The sequence below is a fragment of the Hippocampus guttulatus genome, chromosome 14 (assembly GCF_054856545.1).
Source record: "Hippocampus guttulatus isolate MCC_2025c chromosome 14, RoL_Hgut_1.0, whole genome shotgun sequence".
Classification (NCBI taxonomy): domain Eukaryota; kingdom Metazoa; phylum Chordata; class Actinopteri; order Syngnathiformes; family Syngnathidae; genus Hippocampus; species Hippocampus guttulatus.
This window is the reverse complement of record NC_141274.1, coordinates 15,144,671-15,159,480: the sequence shown is the minus strand read 5'-3', so window position 1 is coordinate 15,159,480 and position 14,810 is coordinate 15,144,671. Positions and strand designations below refer to the sequence as shown.

General features: G+C 43.8%; 2 protein-coding genes across 2 annotated transcripts in view; one reads left to right on the top strand and one right to left on the bottom strand.

The window, feature by feature from the left end:
* The window catches only part of LOC147195304 (dynein axonemal heavy chain 8-like), a 34,384-nt gene extending 25,816 nt beyond the window's left edge, over nucleotides 1–8,568 (bottom strand). Inside the window, exons 1-26 of the mRNA XM_086129171.1 lie at nucleotides 8,542–8,568; nucleotides 8,321–8,452; nucleotides 7,729–7,813; nucleotides 7,512–7,654; nucleotides 7,062–7,239; nucleotides 6,822–6,982; nucleotides 6,578–6,754; nucleotides 6,168–6,281; nucleotides 5,988–6,095; nucleotides 5,788–5,886; nucleotides 5,557–5,703; nucleotides 5,084–5,281; nucleotides 4,594–4,670; nucleotides 4,396–4,495; nucleotides 4,204–4,323; nucleotides 3,980–4,115; nucleotides 3,522–3,709; nucleotides 3,373–3,453; nucleotides 2,776–2,892; nucleotides 2,114–2,233; nucleotides 1,880–2,018; nucleotides 1,648–1,724; nucleotides 1,012–1,118; nucleotides 859–934; nucleotides 375–501; nucleotides 135–307 (exon numbers count right to left, since the gene is read on the bottom strand). Coding sequence (XP_085985297.1) covers nucleotides 135–307; nucleotides 375–501; nucleotides 859–934; nucleotides 1,012–1,118; nucleotides 1,648–1,724; nucleotides 1,880–2,018; nucleotides 2,114–2,233; nucleotides 2,776–2,892; nucleotides 3,373–3,453; nucleotides 3,522–3,709; nucleotides 3,980–4,115; nucleotides 4,204–4,323; nucleotides 4,396–4,495; nucleotides 4,594–4,670; nucleotides 5,084–5,281; nucleotides 5,557–5,703; nucleotides 5,788–5,886; nucleotides 5,988–6,095; nucleotides 6,168–6,281; nucleotides 6,578–6,754; nucleotides 6,822–6,982; nucleotides 7,062–7,239; nucleotides 7,512–7,654; nucleotides 7,729–7,813; nucleotides 8,321–8,452; nucleotides 8,542–8,568 — 3,207 coding nt within the window. The remainder of the gene's footprint in view (nucleotides 1–134; nucleotides 308–374; nucleotides 502–858; nucleotides 935–1,011; nucleotides 1,119–1,647; nucleotides 1,725–1,879; nucleotides 2,019–2,113; nucleotides 2,234–2,775; nucleotides 2,893–3,372; nucleotides 3,454–3,521; nucleotides 3,710–3,979; nucleotides 4,116–4,203; nucleotides 4,324–4,395; nucleotides 4,496–4,593; nucleotides 4,671–5,083; nucleotides 5,282–5,556; nucleotides 5,704–5,787; nucleotides 5,887–5,987; nucleotides 6,096–6,167; nucleotides 6,282–6,577; nucleotides 6,755–6,821; nucleotides 6,983–7,061; nucleotides 7,240–7,511; nucleotides 7,655–7,728; nucleotides 7,814–8,320; nucleotides 8,453–8,541) is intronic.
* Nucleotides 8,569–9,933: 1,365 nt separating this feature from the next.
* On the top strand, nucleotides 9,934–13,855 carry calr3b (calreticulin 3b). Its single transcript, XM_086129573.1, has 9 exons — nucleotides 9,934–10,127; nucleotides 10,370–10,471; nucleotides 10,823–11,026; nucleotides 11,109–11,203; nucleotides 11,301–11,510; nucleotides 11,662–11,775; nucleotides 12,705–12,848; nucleotides 12,917–13,009; nucleotides 13,083–13,855. The coding sequence occupies exons 1-9, from the start codon at nucleotides 10,031–10,033 to the stop codon at nucleotides 13,278–13,280; spliced, it is 1,257 nt and encodes a 418-aa protein (XP_085985699.1). The 5' UTR covers nucleotides 9,934–10,030; the 3' UTR covers nucleotides 13,281–13,855.
* The last annotated feature ends 955 nt before the right edge of the window (nucleotides 13,856–14,810 follow it).

The following is a 14,810-nucleotide window of genomic DNA, read 5'->3' as shown; positions in this document are numbered from 1 at the left end:
ACACACGTGACGTTACGTACATATCGGGAAAGGTGTCGATGGGGGTGGAGCCATGAGGGGATTACAGATTATGTCACACCGGTCCTTTTTCCCCCACCAGATTGATGCCCCCGCCCCGATGTACATTCCGATACCTTGATGACGCGCTCCTTGTCGTCGCTCCACAGCTCCTTGAACCTCTTGAAGCGATCCAGAACGGTGGCGGCATTGTCCCTCTGCAACTTCAGGGCCGACTTCAAGGCGAAAATGACGGCTTTGATATCCTCGTGTTTATTAACGCGAATGTAGAAGTTCAATTTCTCCCGACCTGTGAGAAAGTTAAACATCGTGTCAACTGGACGAAGCATTTTTTTTTTCAGTCCGTGGCGACTCACCTTCAGTAGATGAGCTATCGTGTCTGTACTCGACCTCCCAGCACTGAATGCCCTTGCTGACTTCCAAGATTAATTCAATGATTTCATGTATGGCGTGATGAATCTGATCGACGGTGGGGACCATCACCTGTGGACAACCACGAATCGCACAATATTTGCTGTCAATGTCAAGAACAAATTTGCATCCAATCCAACATGTTGTGGTCCGCTTTCAAGGCAAGGTTAGGTTTCCAAACAAGGCCTAAGATTTGGCAAAACAATAACTCAACCGACACCAAACGTGGGCACCAGGTAGCCGTTCAGGACCAGTTGAGTAGCCCGCGGGCCTGTGACGTGCGACAATTTTTTGTGTGACTCGTAGCCCTTCACACACAAAGCAGCAGCCTTCAGTTTTAAAACGGTTGGTGACCCCCGCCCGAGATAAATAAATAGCAGTTGAGGATTGCTACAGGTGGATTGCTCTTGTTTCCTGTGGGTGACTCACCACATTGGGCGCATTCAGATGCACTTCAGATTTCATCATAGGGACCCAGCCGGAGTCAGCCCTCTTCTGGAAAGAGCTGCAAGTCCCAATGTTATCGTGAGCATCGACAACCCATGTTGTGTTCTTGAACAGCAAGAGAAATAGAAGACTTACTCAGAGCCACAGACTCGTCTCTCCAAGGTCTTCAGAGACAACTTGGTCATTTCCACCAGTGCATCTAAAATCCTCGTGCCGAAGGAGTCGTACTGCTTTGTGAAGTCCTGAAACGTTTTGTTTCTAGCTTTAATCCAACTATACATACATATATATGTGTGTGTGTATTTTTACTGGTACTGGTAGTTTATTTCTTATTTTGTGTCATGCACAAGGTACCAAGCATCAGCAGGCAGACACTCACAAATATGTTTAAAAAATATATCAAAGAACATCCAAGTGCATGACAGAAACGGAGCCAAATAAAATGGCTTCCACTTCAGCAGAGATTTGAGTCTTTCTGATTCGAGGTGTGCTTGGGTGTCATGTGGTGAAGTCGTACTTGGTAGCATCCCGCACAAATGAATTGAAAATTGGGCCCCAAGACGAGTTTCACTTAGCATAATGAAATTTGGAAGCAGAACCACAAAAAAAAGCCTCAAAAAGTCACGACCGAAGGACACTGCCATTTTTGTTTCAAACGGCTATTTTAGGGTCGCTTTGGAAATCTTCGTGGATCCTTGGAAGGGATTTTGTCCCACAATGCTTCCCTTGACTCAAAAGTCTACTAATGTCAACACTTCTGACCACACAAACCTTTTCGAAGCGCGTTTGTTTATACTTCTCTTGGCCCTCTGACGTCGCGTCAGAGGCCCTCTGGGTCTCCTTTGGCCCTACAAAGTAAAGTTAAAATGTTACATTAGAAATACACTCGTAGGTCACAATATTAGGTAACCCTGATTAATGTGGTCAAGGAGTGCGTATTAAATTTCACTGGACTGGATTTACTGTACAATCATTCGGGGAAGAGGAACAAATATGCGACTACCACCACTGTGTCCATCCGCGACCTTTTGGGTTTGCTTGCACTTGTAAATGGCATTGAACACTTTGCCCAACTCGTTCACTGCTTCCTTCACGTGATAGCACTTGTGTTCTAGTCTTTTCACAACCTTATGGCACAGATTCTATTAAAAAAAAAAAAAAACAAGATGTGAAACTCTTTCACAAGAAACCTTAATGCAGCGATATTCGTTCAGGAATGAGTTGCGACCGTGTTAACCTGAGTGAGCTTAACAAGTGGCTCAATTGCAGAGGCGTGATCTTCGGGCAGCTCGATGAGAACAGTCTCTGAGATCTCTATCAGGTAATCATCGATGTGAAACTTACAGATCTCTTGCACCTGGAAAGAGTTGAAACATGATTTGAGGTCACGGGGCCCTTACACCGACTTGAAATATCTCCTTTTCCATGGCTTCGATTATTCACCAGCTCGTAAAAAAAAAAAAAAAAAAAAGCGTTCTTTCTCCAATTTGGTCTGCGTTTCGAAAATCTCACCCTCCATACCAGGTTGACCAGAAAGCTGAGTCGGACGATCCGCAACTTGGCTTATGATAATGAACATTTCAAGATGACTTCACTTTGCAGTTGTTTGAGACACGTCTGAAGCAGAGCAAGGTGGGCATTTACGCCTGTCCGTCAGTCCCGAAGAAAGGTCCGTTAGTCTGTCACTCACGGACTCCCGGAATGAGCGACGGACGTAAGTACCGGTAGTTTTCGGCCATCCACCAGACCGCCGCGGCTGGCTTTACGTTGTTTTCAATTCTACAGGCTTAAAAACCCAAGTTTGAACACTGACACTAGATAGAATCCCTAAAATTGAAAACCGAACATGGACCTATAACACTCAGATATCATCATTTAAATTTGAGGCGCAGTACATACCTTACTCAAGATCGTCTTGAGTTCAGACAAGGCATTGTCAATATTTATAAAGTACTTGTCCAGAAGCAGTGATGACCACGTGACCATCACTGACCCATAGCGAAGCAAAGACTCCATCTTGTAGTTGGACACAAAAATACATTGTGACTTATGAGTAACTCTCCAAATACAGCAACATTGTATTACTATTCTATCTCTTCACACCGCCAAAGGCGGTGCCAAACAATACAATATTTGGCTCTCGGTGAGATTTCAGGATGAGCCCGAAACGCGTTGAAACTTTTACAGGTGAACGCCAACTACCCCGAACTTTTTGGATGTAACTGCAGTTCTAGGACATCACAGAATCCTGTCACGCGCAATCCTTATGTTCATGCAAGGAGATATTGAAGGACTGACTTCCTGGTGACGAGGGCTCTTACACCCGCCCTGGGCCAGCCAGGGGCTTACTGATGACGTTGTTGGAATGCATTCTTGAACAAAGGGACATTTCGTGCCGCTAGGCATTCATAGAACCGTAGTTACATACGTAACTGTAGTTTTGTCACTGTCGGGCAGTTCTGAGCCGATTGCATTGCATTCACAAAAAGAGCCTACTTGGGTGGTCTTTGATGTCATCAGGTTGGTAAAGTCCGCTGGTATGTTGTCACAAGTCAGCTTGTAGTCCATCAAAATGGTCTACGTGAGGAAACACGAGGACACCGTTAGGATTATTTGCAATGCGCAGCAAATAATGGAAAACTTACGTGAAGACGATGATGATAGGTCTTCAAACGGCCCTCCACCTTGAGGAAATGGAGTGCATGCTTGGGAACATCCAGGCCCATCTTCACCAAACTTCTGGCCTCCTGAATGGCCTCACTTATCTTTGAATCAAAGTTGACCAAGTACTTGCCCGTTACAGTGCAGCGAATCAACAGTGTCGTATTCAAGGCTGTCGAGACACGAAACATATATGAACTGCAAAATCGTATCCAGTTTTCTGTGCGCCACAACATTTTTATTCCTTGAGTGTGTTGACTACTCGCCACTCGTGTGTTTTGGACACAGCCCCTTCATTGAAATCAACAGGTGGCGAGTTTACGCAGCAAACTACCAGTGTGGCCTCAAGACTGTGGAGTATTTTATTTAAAATGATGGCCAATCGGAAAGGGGCTTCCATCTCCCATTTGGTTCCCTTAAAATAAATTGCGAGAGAACAAACCAAAATCCAACTTTGAGACTTCTGTCGTCCAAGCTTTGTGGTGGTCCGACTCGAAGCGTTGCAACATGGCTGTAGTTTGATTGTACATTTTGACCACAGTGCGCCCCTCAGGGGTGGTCAGGATGTCAGAGTTCTCCTGCAGAGAAAAAATGAAATGACCTTATTTCGATGCAGGCAGGATTTCGGAATGTAAAGCTCTTGTATCGGAGCTGCTTCTATCTTACACGTATGTACGATATGGGCTCGTGTATTTTCTTGTAGAGGTGCCGGGCCCAGCGAAGCCTCCCCGAGACAGGCGGCATGTTTCGACCCAAAGGCGGGTCTTCGTTTTGCTTCTCAAAGAGCTGTGACAAAATTGATGAGCATATGATAGGAGCGTGACATCAACAGAGCAATAGGTTCATTCGGTACATTACCTTTGACACCACCTCCACTTCTGAGACATAGAGCTGGAGAATAGTACCCAAAGCAGTGGGCATTTCCACCTTTAGACAGGGAATGTTTAATTTCTGAAATCTGCAACAACAAAGCCAATAAATGTGAGAGAAAAAAAACGTACTTTAAAAAATATGATCATTCAAAAAAACATTGTGTATCGTCTAATTTGGACTCACCGCTGTATTACACCGAGAGCTTGCTGGGATGAGTCGAACTTGGCAAAGCTCGAGTTCATGAATCCCTTTAGCTGCTCCTGCAAATGGATGGAATAAAAGAAACAGTTTGTCACGATAGACCTCAAATTGACGCCACTTTGAAACTTTATATTTCAACAGGTAATATTTTACCATTCTAAACTGTAACACCGATGTAAAGAATCACATTGTAAAAACACTCACATCTAGCGTACCTTTGCGTTTTCTGTACCAATGCTGCTAGCGTTAGCATTGTAGCAATTCGTAACTGTGATCGGGGACTCTCCCGTTTTGCCCGACACCCTCTAAAGTTGGTACCCGAAGTCAAGCTGCTGCTGTTTTGCTCTTGATGGTGTGTTAATAAAACCATGTCTATGTTATATGTATTTCGGAACAATATTTAATTTTTTAAATAACACAAAGGTTTTCATCACAAAAAGACAAGAGTAGACGGTACTCTGTGGGCTCTTACCTCCAGGTTACCAATGTGAGACATGAATGTCTCGTAGTCCGCTTCAAATGCCACCGTCCTCGACGCAAACACGTCCGCCTGCTTGTTCTTCAGGTCGGTCGAGACTTTGCGGAACTGACCGGCCAGAGTCTCAATGCCCTCGATGTTGGACTTTGCCAGACACTCGAACGTCTTGAACACCGACATTATTTTAGTGATCTGTAAAAGGGATATGTTAGCGTGTTAGCATTTTATCAATTACCTCTCAGTCTAACTTGAAAAAGTATCAGAATCTCAGAGAAAAATATCGAATCATTTTCGATTACACTTTAGTGCTTTCTGTACTAAGGATGCTACTTGCCGTTTGCTAGCATTCCAACTTTTAGCATGTTAGCATTTTATCAGCTTTTTTTTTAATAGTATTTGACTGCAGCAGGGATGTCCAAAGGGCCGCATACAGAAAAATCGACATGAACATGAAAGATAAAACGTACATGTTCGAGGCGCTTGCAAAAGACCTCAAACTTCCGCAACACGTGCATCTCCGAGAACCCAAAGGGCCTCTGTCCTGGCATTTCCTTTGCTTTTTCCTGTGTTTTCTCCAAGCAAGACTCATACTCCCGATACAAACCGAGACACTCCTATGAAACGATCAATTCAGAAATAAAAGTCAAATGCACACTGCATATCTGACTAAACAGAATTGGCCTGGTGGTCTCCCTTACCTGTATTTTTATCATAACATTTTGAACATCTTGGTCCCATATGGCTGTGCCATTGTTGGAAATGTATCGCCTGCATGCTATAATCATCTGATTTGTAACCTAATTGCAGATCATATCAGATCAAAACGTCATTGCAATTGTACTCTTCGTACTGTATACAGTTGACGTTAATCGTGCGTAGTCCATTTGGATTCACTCACTTTGATGAAGATGGACGATATCTTTTGACTGGTATGATAGTAGCGTGACACCATGTGGATCATCTGAACTGCGTTAATGATGTTCTGCACGCTTTTCACAATGGTGGCCTGACAGGTACAATCGGATCATTTTACACTGACCTTTCCAAAAGCGACCAAATGACGAAAATAAATACATACCGGGTCGCTCGTATAAAGAGGCTGGCATACTTTCTCCAGTGCGTCCAGGAACTTGACATTATCCTTGGCCTCGTTGTAGTTGTCTGTCACCCTAGACTCCAGCATGGGCCACAACTAACCAAGACAGCAAACAAAATAACGCCATTAATTTATTCTAACCCCACAAGGTCCTCCCTCTGATGTGCAAGGGGAGCAGCATAATACGGACATCCAGACACCAACAGAAAATAATTTGACTGACTCAGTAAGCTGCAGTAAAATTGGTCAATTCTTGTAGAGGATAAAGTGCATAAGCCTATAAGGACTGCCATATTGTCTTGATTTGCTGTCGTTTCAGAATCCAGACAGTTTACCCTACCCGACCACATGCTGTTCAATGATCACCGTGGTGACCAACAGAGCATTCATACCTTCAGTGATTTGGAACGGTTAAGTCTGAGCACGCTTATGACTGCCTTGCACTGTGCGCCGTTGATGTGACTGAGGATGGAGTGGAATTTCAAGAGCGCCTGCCTCCAGTAATCTAGCTCGCTCAGCGGCCCGTCCGTCACAAGACCTTGCTTCAGCGCTTGAGTCTCCAGCAGGACCTACTCATTACAAAGTGGACAGTGTTTTCTACACGGAGACCTTTTCTCCGTCTTTTTTGACACCTACCTGGTCAATTTGCTTATACCACTGTATCAGGATACCCTCCAGCTGTTTAACCAGGTCACTGTTTTCTGCCGCTAACGTCATATCTTGAAAGGATGCCAGTTTACTGAAGTCAACATTCTTGGCCTCTGCCAGTTTAACATTCTGATAGCTCATCTGGATCACTGGTGCGGAAACGAGACAAATCAAATAGCAGCAAATAATTAGGTCTATTTTAATCATGCCGCTGGATGGGAACCTTACCATCTAAGCCCATCAAACTGTGCTTGAAGATGTGTTCAAAGTTTGGCTTAATCTTGGCCCTGAGCTTGGACTTGTCAATTTTTAGCAGTGCTTGGAAACTGGGCAGCAGGTTGCTGAAGCTGTTCTTGATGGCTTTATGGAAGCCATCTCGGGCATCAAACATGGAAAAAAAGGTCTCCTGAAAAGCAGAAACCATGTCGAGAAATGATTTGCTGATACAACGCAACCGACTAGTCTGTGTTCATAGACGATGCTAACTGCCAAGTAGAGTAGTCTGCTTCTCCATTATTTATTTTGGGGTAGTTGTCAATCGTGTGTTGGTAAAGATTTCTAATTGATACAACCACAGCGTTTTCCTCCATACAATGCTGCTGACAGCATTTTGTTTTGTTCACGTTCACACTCACGTGTTGTAAACAGATATGTTTTATATTTCTGATTCTATCCCACCTGATGTATGTTGTCTGCAGTCACAGCAACATCCACTCGGACCCGAGTGAAAGTGCAATATATGCCCGTAAGGCGCTTCTTTGTCAAATTGGCGTGGACGAGTCGCAGTGCTTTCCGGGGCCCAGGAATTGCACGGCCACACTCTGAGGTTAAATTCTGAATTAATTCTAATAAAATGTAAATGAAAGAATGAGCATCTTTCAAGGATGATACCTACCTATCCCAGGATGTTTTGCCTCTTGATACACGAAGGCAAGGGTAGAGCTTCCATTTATGGCAAAAAAATTATCAAAAGGAGCCAACTACATGCAAAGACAGAGAAAAGACATCAACTCATTTTTTTAAACTCTTTTACAAACGTTATTTTTTCAATACTATTACAAGACAAACCAAGTTTTCTAAAAATCAAAAGAGTTCACGATAGCTCCAAGAGCACCCTAATTGTGCGCTCATTCACTTGAATACATACGAAAACACTGAAGATTTCCATTGCGACAGAAGACATTGTGGTTATCTCTGAACAATTCCAGAGTGCTCGATTGTCTGTGTCCTTTTGAAAGTGGTGAACAAAGGACAATTTTGCCACACATTATGTAAAACTTCTTTGAAACATCTTGAAACTAATAAGAAAGGGGAGTGGTGTCGCGTGGTTTGTCGCGACACCTTTTAACTGGGTAAGATCAGTCGGATGTTTTACTGCTTGGAAAAAAATAAGACAAACCAAGAGAAAGCACCAGAAATGTGCCAGTGCTACTATTCTCCTTCTGTTGTGCATTGACAACTCCTTTCAGTGTGTTGCATATCCTCACCGAAAAGTCCAGAATGAATTGTTCCACCGCTGCCGGTGTCAAGCCCAGCCTGAGGGCCAGCATGTTGATCACATAGCGGTGTGCAGGGCCCAAGTGCTCCTTTCGCTCCTTCCGTGCATGCTTGTGATTTTCCTGAGGATAACAACCAGCATGTTAAATACATTGAAGTAATGGTAAAACACGGAATAAACTTTATCGGTCAAATTTGCACTTTTCGGTACCTGACTTATCACTTCTTGGGATTCCATTATTTAGAGATCTGGCAGAAATGCGACTTTGCTGGTCAGCGGCTCTCCAGATTCTGCCTAATCAAACAGGAATAGTAATAATTAGACACTCGTCATTACTACACACGTGATATTCAAATTAAGACAAACCAAGACCCAACTGGTTCCTACCCAGGGCTGACACATTAGCACAGTAAAGTACTAGTTACAATTGAACTAATACAGGTCAAGAACACAACAGAGATTAATTTCATCAAAACCCAATACAATCCTTAACTTAACTTAAATAATAAAGCACAAAAAAACGGCAGCAGTAAAACTGCTATAGTATACATATCTAATTTATCCAATTAAATTTTACGCGAGCCCCCGTCACATACCTTACAGCATTTTTACTGACAGTTGGAGAAGATTTAACTTTTGCATTTAAATTGATGACATGTAATTGTGATAACCAGGAGTAAGTTGCTTTCGCCTTACGCTAACTTTACGTATTTTAGCTTTTCTTTGCCGCCACCCCTCCGCAATAAATAAACAAAAATGGCTTGTTCTTCAATTAGCGCAATAGTTTGAGTAACAGCTGCCCGTGTAAAGAAATTAGGGAAAAAAACGAATTTTAATTGCTCCATTTGACCTTGTGTCTGGACGTTGGTCATACTTTGCTGTTGTTTCGGGAGGTGAGTGATTATGTGGCGTTTCCTACCTCATAAATCATACGTCACACTTGCGTCGCACTAAATTCGATACGTTTTCTCCTATAATGGTATTGAGGTAATTCCATTACCGTTTTCTCGTTGTAGTAAGGGTGCGTTCATCGACACCCGGAAATTGAAAAGACTTATCACCAGGTGAAATCGATTACTGTATACATTTGTCGGTGCCGGCGCTGAATGTAAAAGTTCAAGTGAAAGACCATAATAAAATATCTAGGGTCTTTTTGGCTGCACTTTATTTCACCTTTAATATTATCTGTATTCATTGTTCAGTCTCGTAATTATTTTTGGAACGGGTCGAGCCTGGTAAACTCGGAGCGAGAGATTTCCTACTTTCCAACATTTTTAAACGTAGCATTACCTGGGCTGATGCCGTTACACATGACAACAAAACTACGTCCATAATGTTCGTGTGATGTCGTTGCACATACTTTGTAATCGTATAAACGTTGTTATAAGACACAATTTAACACGGATCGTAATAAACCAACATGATTGATCCATGTCGAAGCGGTGAAATGCGATCTCTATCGGTGAACTGACGTATAGCATGAGGCTTGGCACACACTAAGCTGATTTTGGATCAGTTCTAGAAGCAACTTACATTTCGTGGTCCACGGTGATTGGTCTAGCCGGGCCGTTTGCTCGTCCTATGGCGTTCGGACATCTGTTAGCTTGAGCGGCTTCTGGAAAGACACTACGCTCCAGCGTTAGGTCTCTTCGAAAAGACCCCTGAGAAGGACGTCACGTCTGAGCCGAGACGAGTAAAGATGGGCAAAATGCAACTTTTGGCATCTGTTACGGTGCTTTTCGTAGCATATTGCGTACAAGCCAAGGTGTACTTTCGGGAAGACTTCTTGGATGGAGGTGAGGTTGAAGCAAAACTGAAAGTCGATGTTCCGCTCTTAAATCGAATGTAGAAATAGCACATAGGTCCTGTTTTACTCATATTTCACAGTGTTCCTCAAACCTGCGAAGGTTTTCAAAGGTTTTGCTACCGTGTTTGCTAACGAGGCGTCGCCATTTAAGTGGGCGTACGGCATCCGATAGTATCTTTTCGTGCAAACTATTCGGTCATTCCCGATTACTATGTTGTGCTTGTCGTGAAGATGAATGGAGAAGTCGATGGGTGGACTCCAAACACAAGTCTGACTACGGCAAATGGAAACTGACGGCTGGCGACTTCTATGGGGACGCCGAGAAAGACAAAGGTGATCACCACGCTCCTGTCATGTGTTGATTCGACATAAAATGATAACCGAGCTAAGGTGCTCTAGCGACTGTTGGCTGTGTGCCTAATCTTTGAGTTGAACAAATAGAAAGCGAAACAGATTTTTCATCCACATTAGATAGCATTGGTCAGGAAGCTTGGTAGTTTACCATTGCATCTGTCAAGTGTACCTGCTAGCTATTGGGGCTCATCTTCTGCAGAGCTTGCTGATGAGCTGACCATTTCAATCAGGTGTGTTAGAATAGGAAAACTTCTAAAACAAGCACGACAGCATGGCCCTTTCAAAATTGAATATTGTGTGTATCAATTGTCTTCTCCTCCTTTATTTTAGGTCTCCAGACAAGTCAAGATGCCAGATTTTACGCATCCTCAGCCCGCTTTGAGCCATTCAGCAATGAAGGAAAGAGTCTGGTCATTCAGTTTACGGTCAAGCACGAACAGAAGATCGACTGTGGCGGCGGCTACGTCAAGGTCTTCCCCGCAGACTTGGATCAGACCGCCATGCACGGGGATTCCTCATACTACATCATGTTTGGTAAGTCACAGCCCTGCAAGCTCCAGCAATGAACGGAGGTTTAAAAATTGCAAGCTTTAGTGAATGTGTTTGCTTCAAATAGGCCCGGACATTTGCGGCTACAGCACCAAGAAGGTCCATGTCATTTTCAGTTACAAGGGCCAGAATCACCTTATCAAGAAGGAGATCAAGTGCATGGTAATTTATTAAAATATATTCAGGAGCTGATGTGCTCCAAAGCCCTCAAACTTTGATTTCTCATCAACCCCCCCCGCGCTCGCTGTGTTCCTGACAGGATGACGAACTTAGCCACCTGTACACGCTGATCCTAAATCCCGACCAAACTTACGAGGTGAAGATCGACAACAAGAAGGTGGAGTCCGGCAGCCTGGAGGAGGACTGGGACTTCCTGCCCCCAAAGAAGATCAAGGACCCCGAAGCCAAGAAGCCCGAGGACTGGGATGACCGCGCCAAGATCGACGACCCCGATGACACCAAGCCCGAGGTAGGAAAGAAACATTTTAGCATTGACTGTCATATAAATACGAAAATAAGTTGGCGCATCTGCAAAGTATAGCTAATTTGGATGACGCATGTCTTAACTACCAAGAAATGCCCAAATTAACTTTGATTGTGGAAATACGTTAACTTTTCAGGACTGGGACAAGCCTGAAAATATCCCTGACCCCGATGCCAAAAAGCCAGACGACTGGGACGAAGACATGGATGGAGAGTGGGAGCCTCCAATGATCCCCAACCCAGAATACAAGGTAGCTGAAGTAAAAACCGTTTTGTTTTTCTTAGTACCAAGATGGCACTAGAGCAACAAGCGTAATTTCAATACATTTGCGTACAGCCTATCTTGCATTTGGGTTTTGATATTCAATGGTGGATCTTGCGGACGTTGTATCGGTCTGTCGTGGTGAAGAAGGAGCTGAGCCAAAGGGCGAAGCTCTCAATTTACCGGTCGATCTACGTTCCAACCCTCATCTATGGTCACGAGCTATGGGTCGTGACCGAAAGAACGAGATCCCGGATACAAGCGGCCGAAATGAGTTTTCTCCGCAGGGTGTCCGGGCTCTCCCTTAGAGATAAGGTGAGAAGCTCGGTCATCCGGGAGGGGCTCAGAGTCGAGCCGCTTCTCCTCCACATCGAGAGGAGCCAGATGAGGTGGCTTGGGCATCTGATTCGGATGCCTCCTGAACGCCTCCCTGGTGAGGTGTTCCGGGCATGTCCCACCGGGAGGAGACCCCGAGGAAGACCCAGGACACGCTGGAGTGACTATGTCACCCAGCTGGCCTGGGAACGCCTCGGGATCCCCCGGGGAGAGCTGGAAGAAGTAGCTAGGGAGAGGGAAGTCTGGGCTTCCCTGCTAAAGCTGTTGCCCCCGCGACCCGGCCCCGGATAAGCGGTAGAAGATGGATGGATGGTGGATCTTGGCCCAGGTTCGCGGCCAAGTCCCTGGCAGAGAAACGGGATCGTGTGAATTTTACTCACTGTTCTATCACAATCCAGAACGGCCTGCTCAGACATATTTTGGGAAATGGGCAGCTCTTAAAAGATATACTTGGTTGTATTTTTCGTCATTTCATTGGTGTGGCAGGCACTCCACATTCTACTCTTGACAATGTTCCATATTACCGCCAATATAAGACTTCCTGATGCTTGAGCATAACTCTAAATACCCTTTTGGTTGCAGGGAGACTGGAAACCCAAGCAAATGGACAATCCCAACTACAAAGGAACCTGGGTCCATCCTGAGATTGACAATCCCGAATACAGCCCTGATTCAACCATCTACAAGTTTGACAACATCGGTGTAATTGGTCTCGACCTTTGGCAGGTAGGAAATGTGCTTGTACTGCTAAATTATCACATTGATGCCAAGCCGAAGGTCAATTTTGCGCTCAGGTCAAATCCGGCACCATCTTTGACAACTTTCTCATCGCTGATGACGTGAAGGAAGCAGAGGACATCGGAAACGAGACGTGGGGTGCCACAAAGGTATGAGTCGTATTGTCATGGAAATTGAAATTACAAGTTACTTAGCCGAAGTATGTTTTGCATTCATCCACAGGAACCCGAGCGTAAAATGAAACAGGAACAAGATGACCTGAAACGCAAGGAAGAGGAGGAAAAAAACAAAGACCAAGACACCCACACGGAGGAGGATGAGGATGAAGATGAGGGCGAGGAGGATAATGAGGATGAGGAGGATGATGATGATGATGAGGAGGAGGAAGAGGATGACGCAAAGCCCAAAGATGAGCTTTGAGAAGCTCTGCTTTGCAGAAAGAGAAAACTGTACATTCCAGGGATCTTGTGGCTGCTGTGCATCCTCACTCTAAAAAAAGAAAATGTCAACAAAGGAGGATAAACTGCACTTTGGCCACTCTGTCAACATTGCGTCTCCATTCAATGACTGGACGCACAATTGCAGTCATAGTTTGTCTGAGTTTCCATCATTTTCGATGAAAGACATAATTCTTTCCTGTCTTTTCCTCATTATATTTGGTTTGGGGTGAATGGTAAACATGCCGCATTTGTAGCAAGTCATTCATATTTAAGTGGTAACGTCTTTTGCTGTGGAAAACAATTGTGCACAATTCAATTCACCCCAAATAATCAAGGATGCTTTTGTAATGTTTCCCATTCACTCGCTGACATTTCAAATGGGAATCGCCCCATGATGATGCCTTCAAATTATGTAAACACTGTCTGTTTTAATCCGATTGTGATCAAAATCGTCTGGTAAAGCAACCTCTCAATCCCTTGCCTGATGTGACTAAAGCAAGGCATTGCTTATTTCTGTTGGTCGAAATAAAAGACGATACCAAAGTTCTTATTAAATGTTGGGAATTGATTTTGTATGTGTGGCTTATATACAATTTGTGTACCTTCAGAGACAGGAATATTAGGTGCTGGTTTTATCCTAGTGAACAATCCCTGGTTGAGTGTTTAGGATTCAGTGCTTTCAACCCTGGGCATGCTTGAACCACCATGACAAACGAGTCATGAGAGGAATCTAAGGTTTAGGTCACTGGGTTTGAATCCTGATCGAAGCGTAACTAAACGTCACGTGCCTAGATTGTTCAAATATTTCGGAGCCCCTAGGGGACATGGAAGGAAAAAAAAAACTTTGCGAAATTTCGCAAAGTATTCCAAAGTATTGCGAGATCTCGCAAAGTTTTTTTTTTTCCCTTCCATGTCCCCTTAGGGGCTCCGTAAAATATTGATTATCGATCATTCGAAATTCAGGTAAGAAATCAAAGGGGTAGTTAAGTTTTAAATCTGATATTTTCTAATATTGTTACCACTTTGTCAAAACACTGGGAAAGTCGATTCAAACAAGTAATTTGAAGCATATTTGTCATTTTATTGTGAGGATGGTATAGCAAATAAGCCTGTTATTTTTAAAGATAAGCGTAATGCAAATGCACAAGATTTTTATTCAAATTACCCCATAGAATTCTTTATTCGCATTTGTGTCTCAAATAGCTCACGAACGAAGAAATTATAAAAATAAACATTCGCATCAAATCGCTTTTAACGATTCACGGCCTCCACGCAAGGGAACAGTTCTTCGTTTGACACAAGTATATTTATGCCTCCGTACATAATTTTTTATACCTCTCATGTACGTTTAAAGGCAACAACACGGAAACGTACGTAGTTCCCTTACGTGTCATTTCCGCGTATATTAAATCCGCCCACTGGTTGACAATATCCAATCGGCTTCAAACAGAAAGTGTTACCACTTGCTTAATTAAACAACTTGTCACTGTGCGGTGCAGAAAAAAATAAG

Bases quoted from the DNA above. Each gene is read 5' to 3' on its own strand.
- calr3b (XM_086129573.1), top strand. From the start codon at position 10,031: ATGGGCAAAATGCAACTTTTGGCATCTGTTACGGTGCTTTTCGTAGCA. The intron at 11,511-11,661 runs GTAGGAAAGAAA...TTAACTTTTCAG, and splicing joins CCGATGACACCAAGCCCGAG to GACTGGGACAAGCCTGAAAA. The intron at 11,776-12,704 runs GTAGCTGAAGTA...TTTTGGTTGCAG, and splicing joins TCCCCAACCCAGAATACAAG to GGAGACTGGAAACCCAAGCA.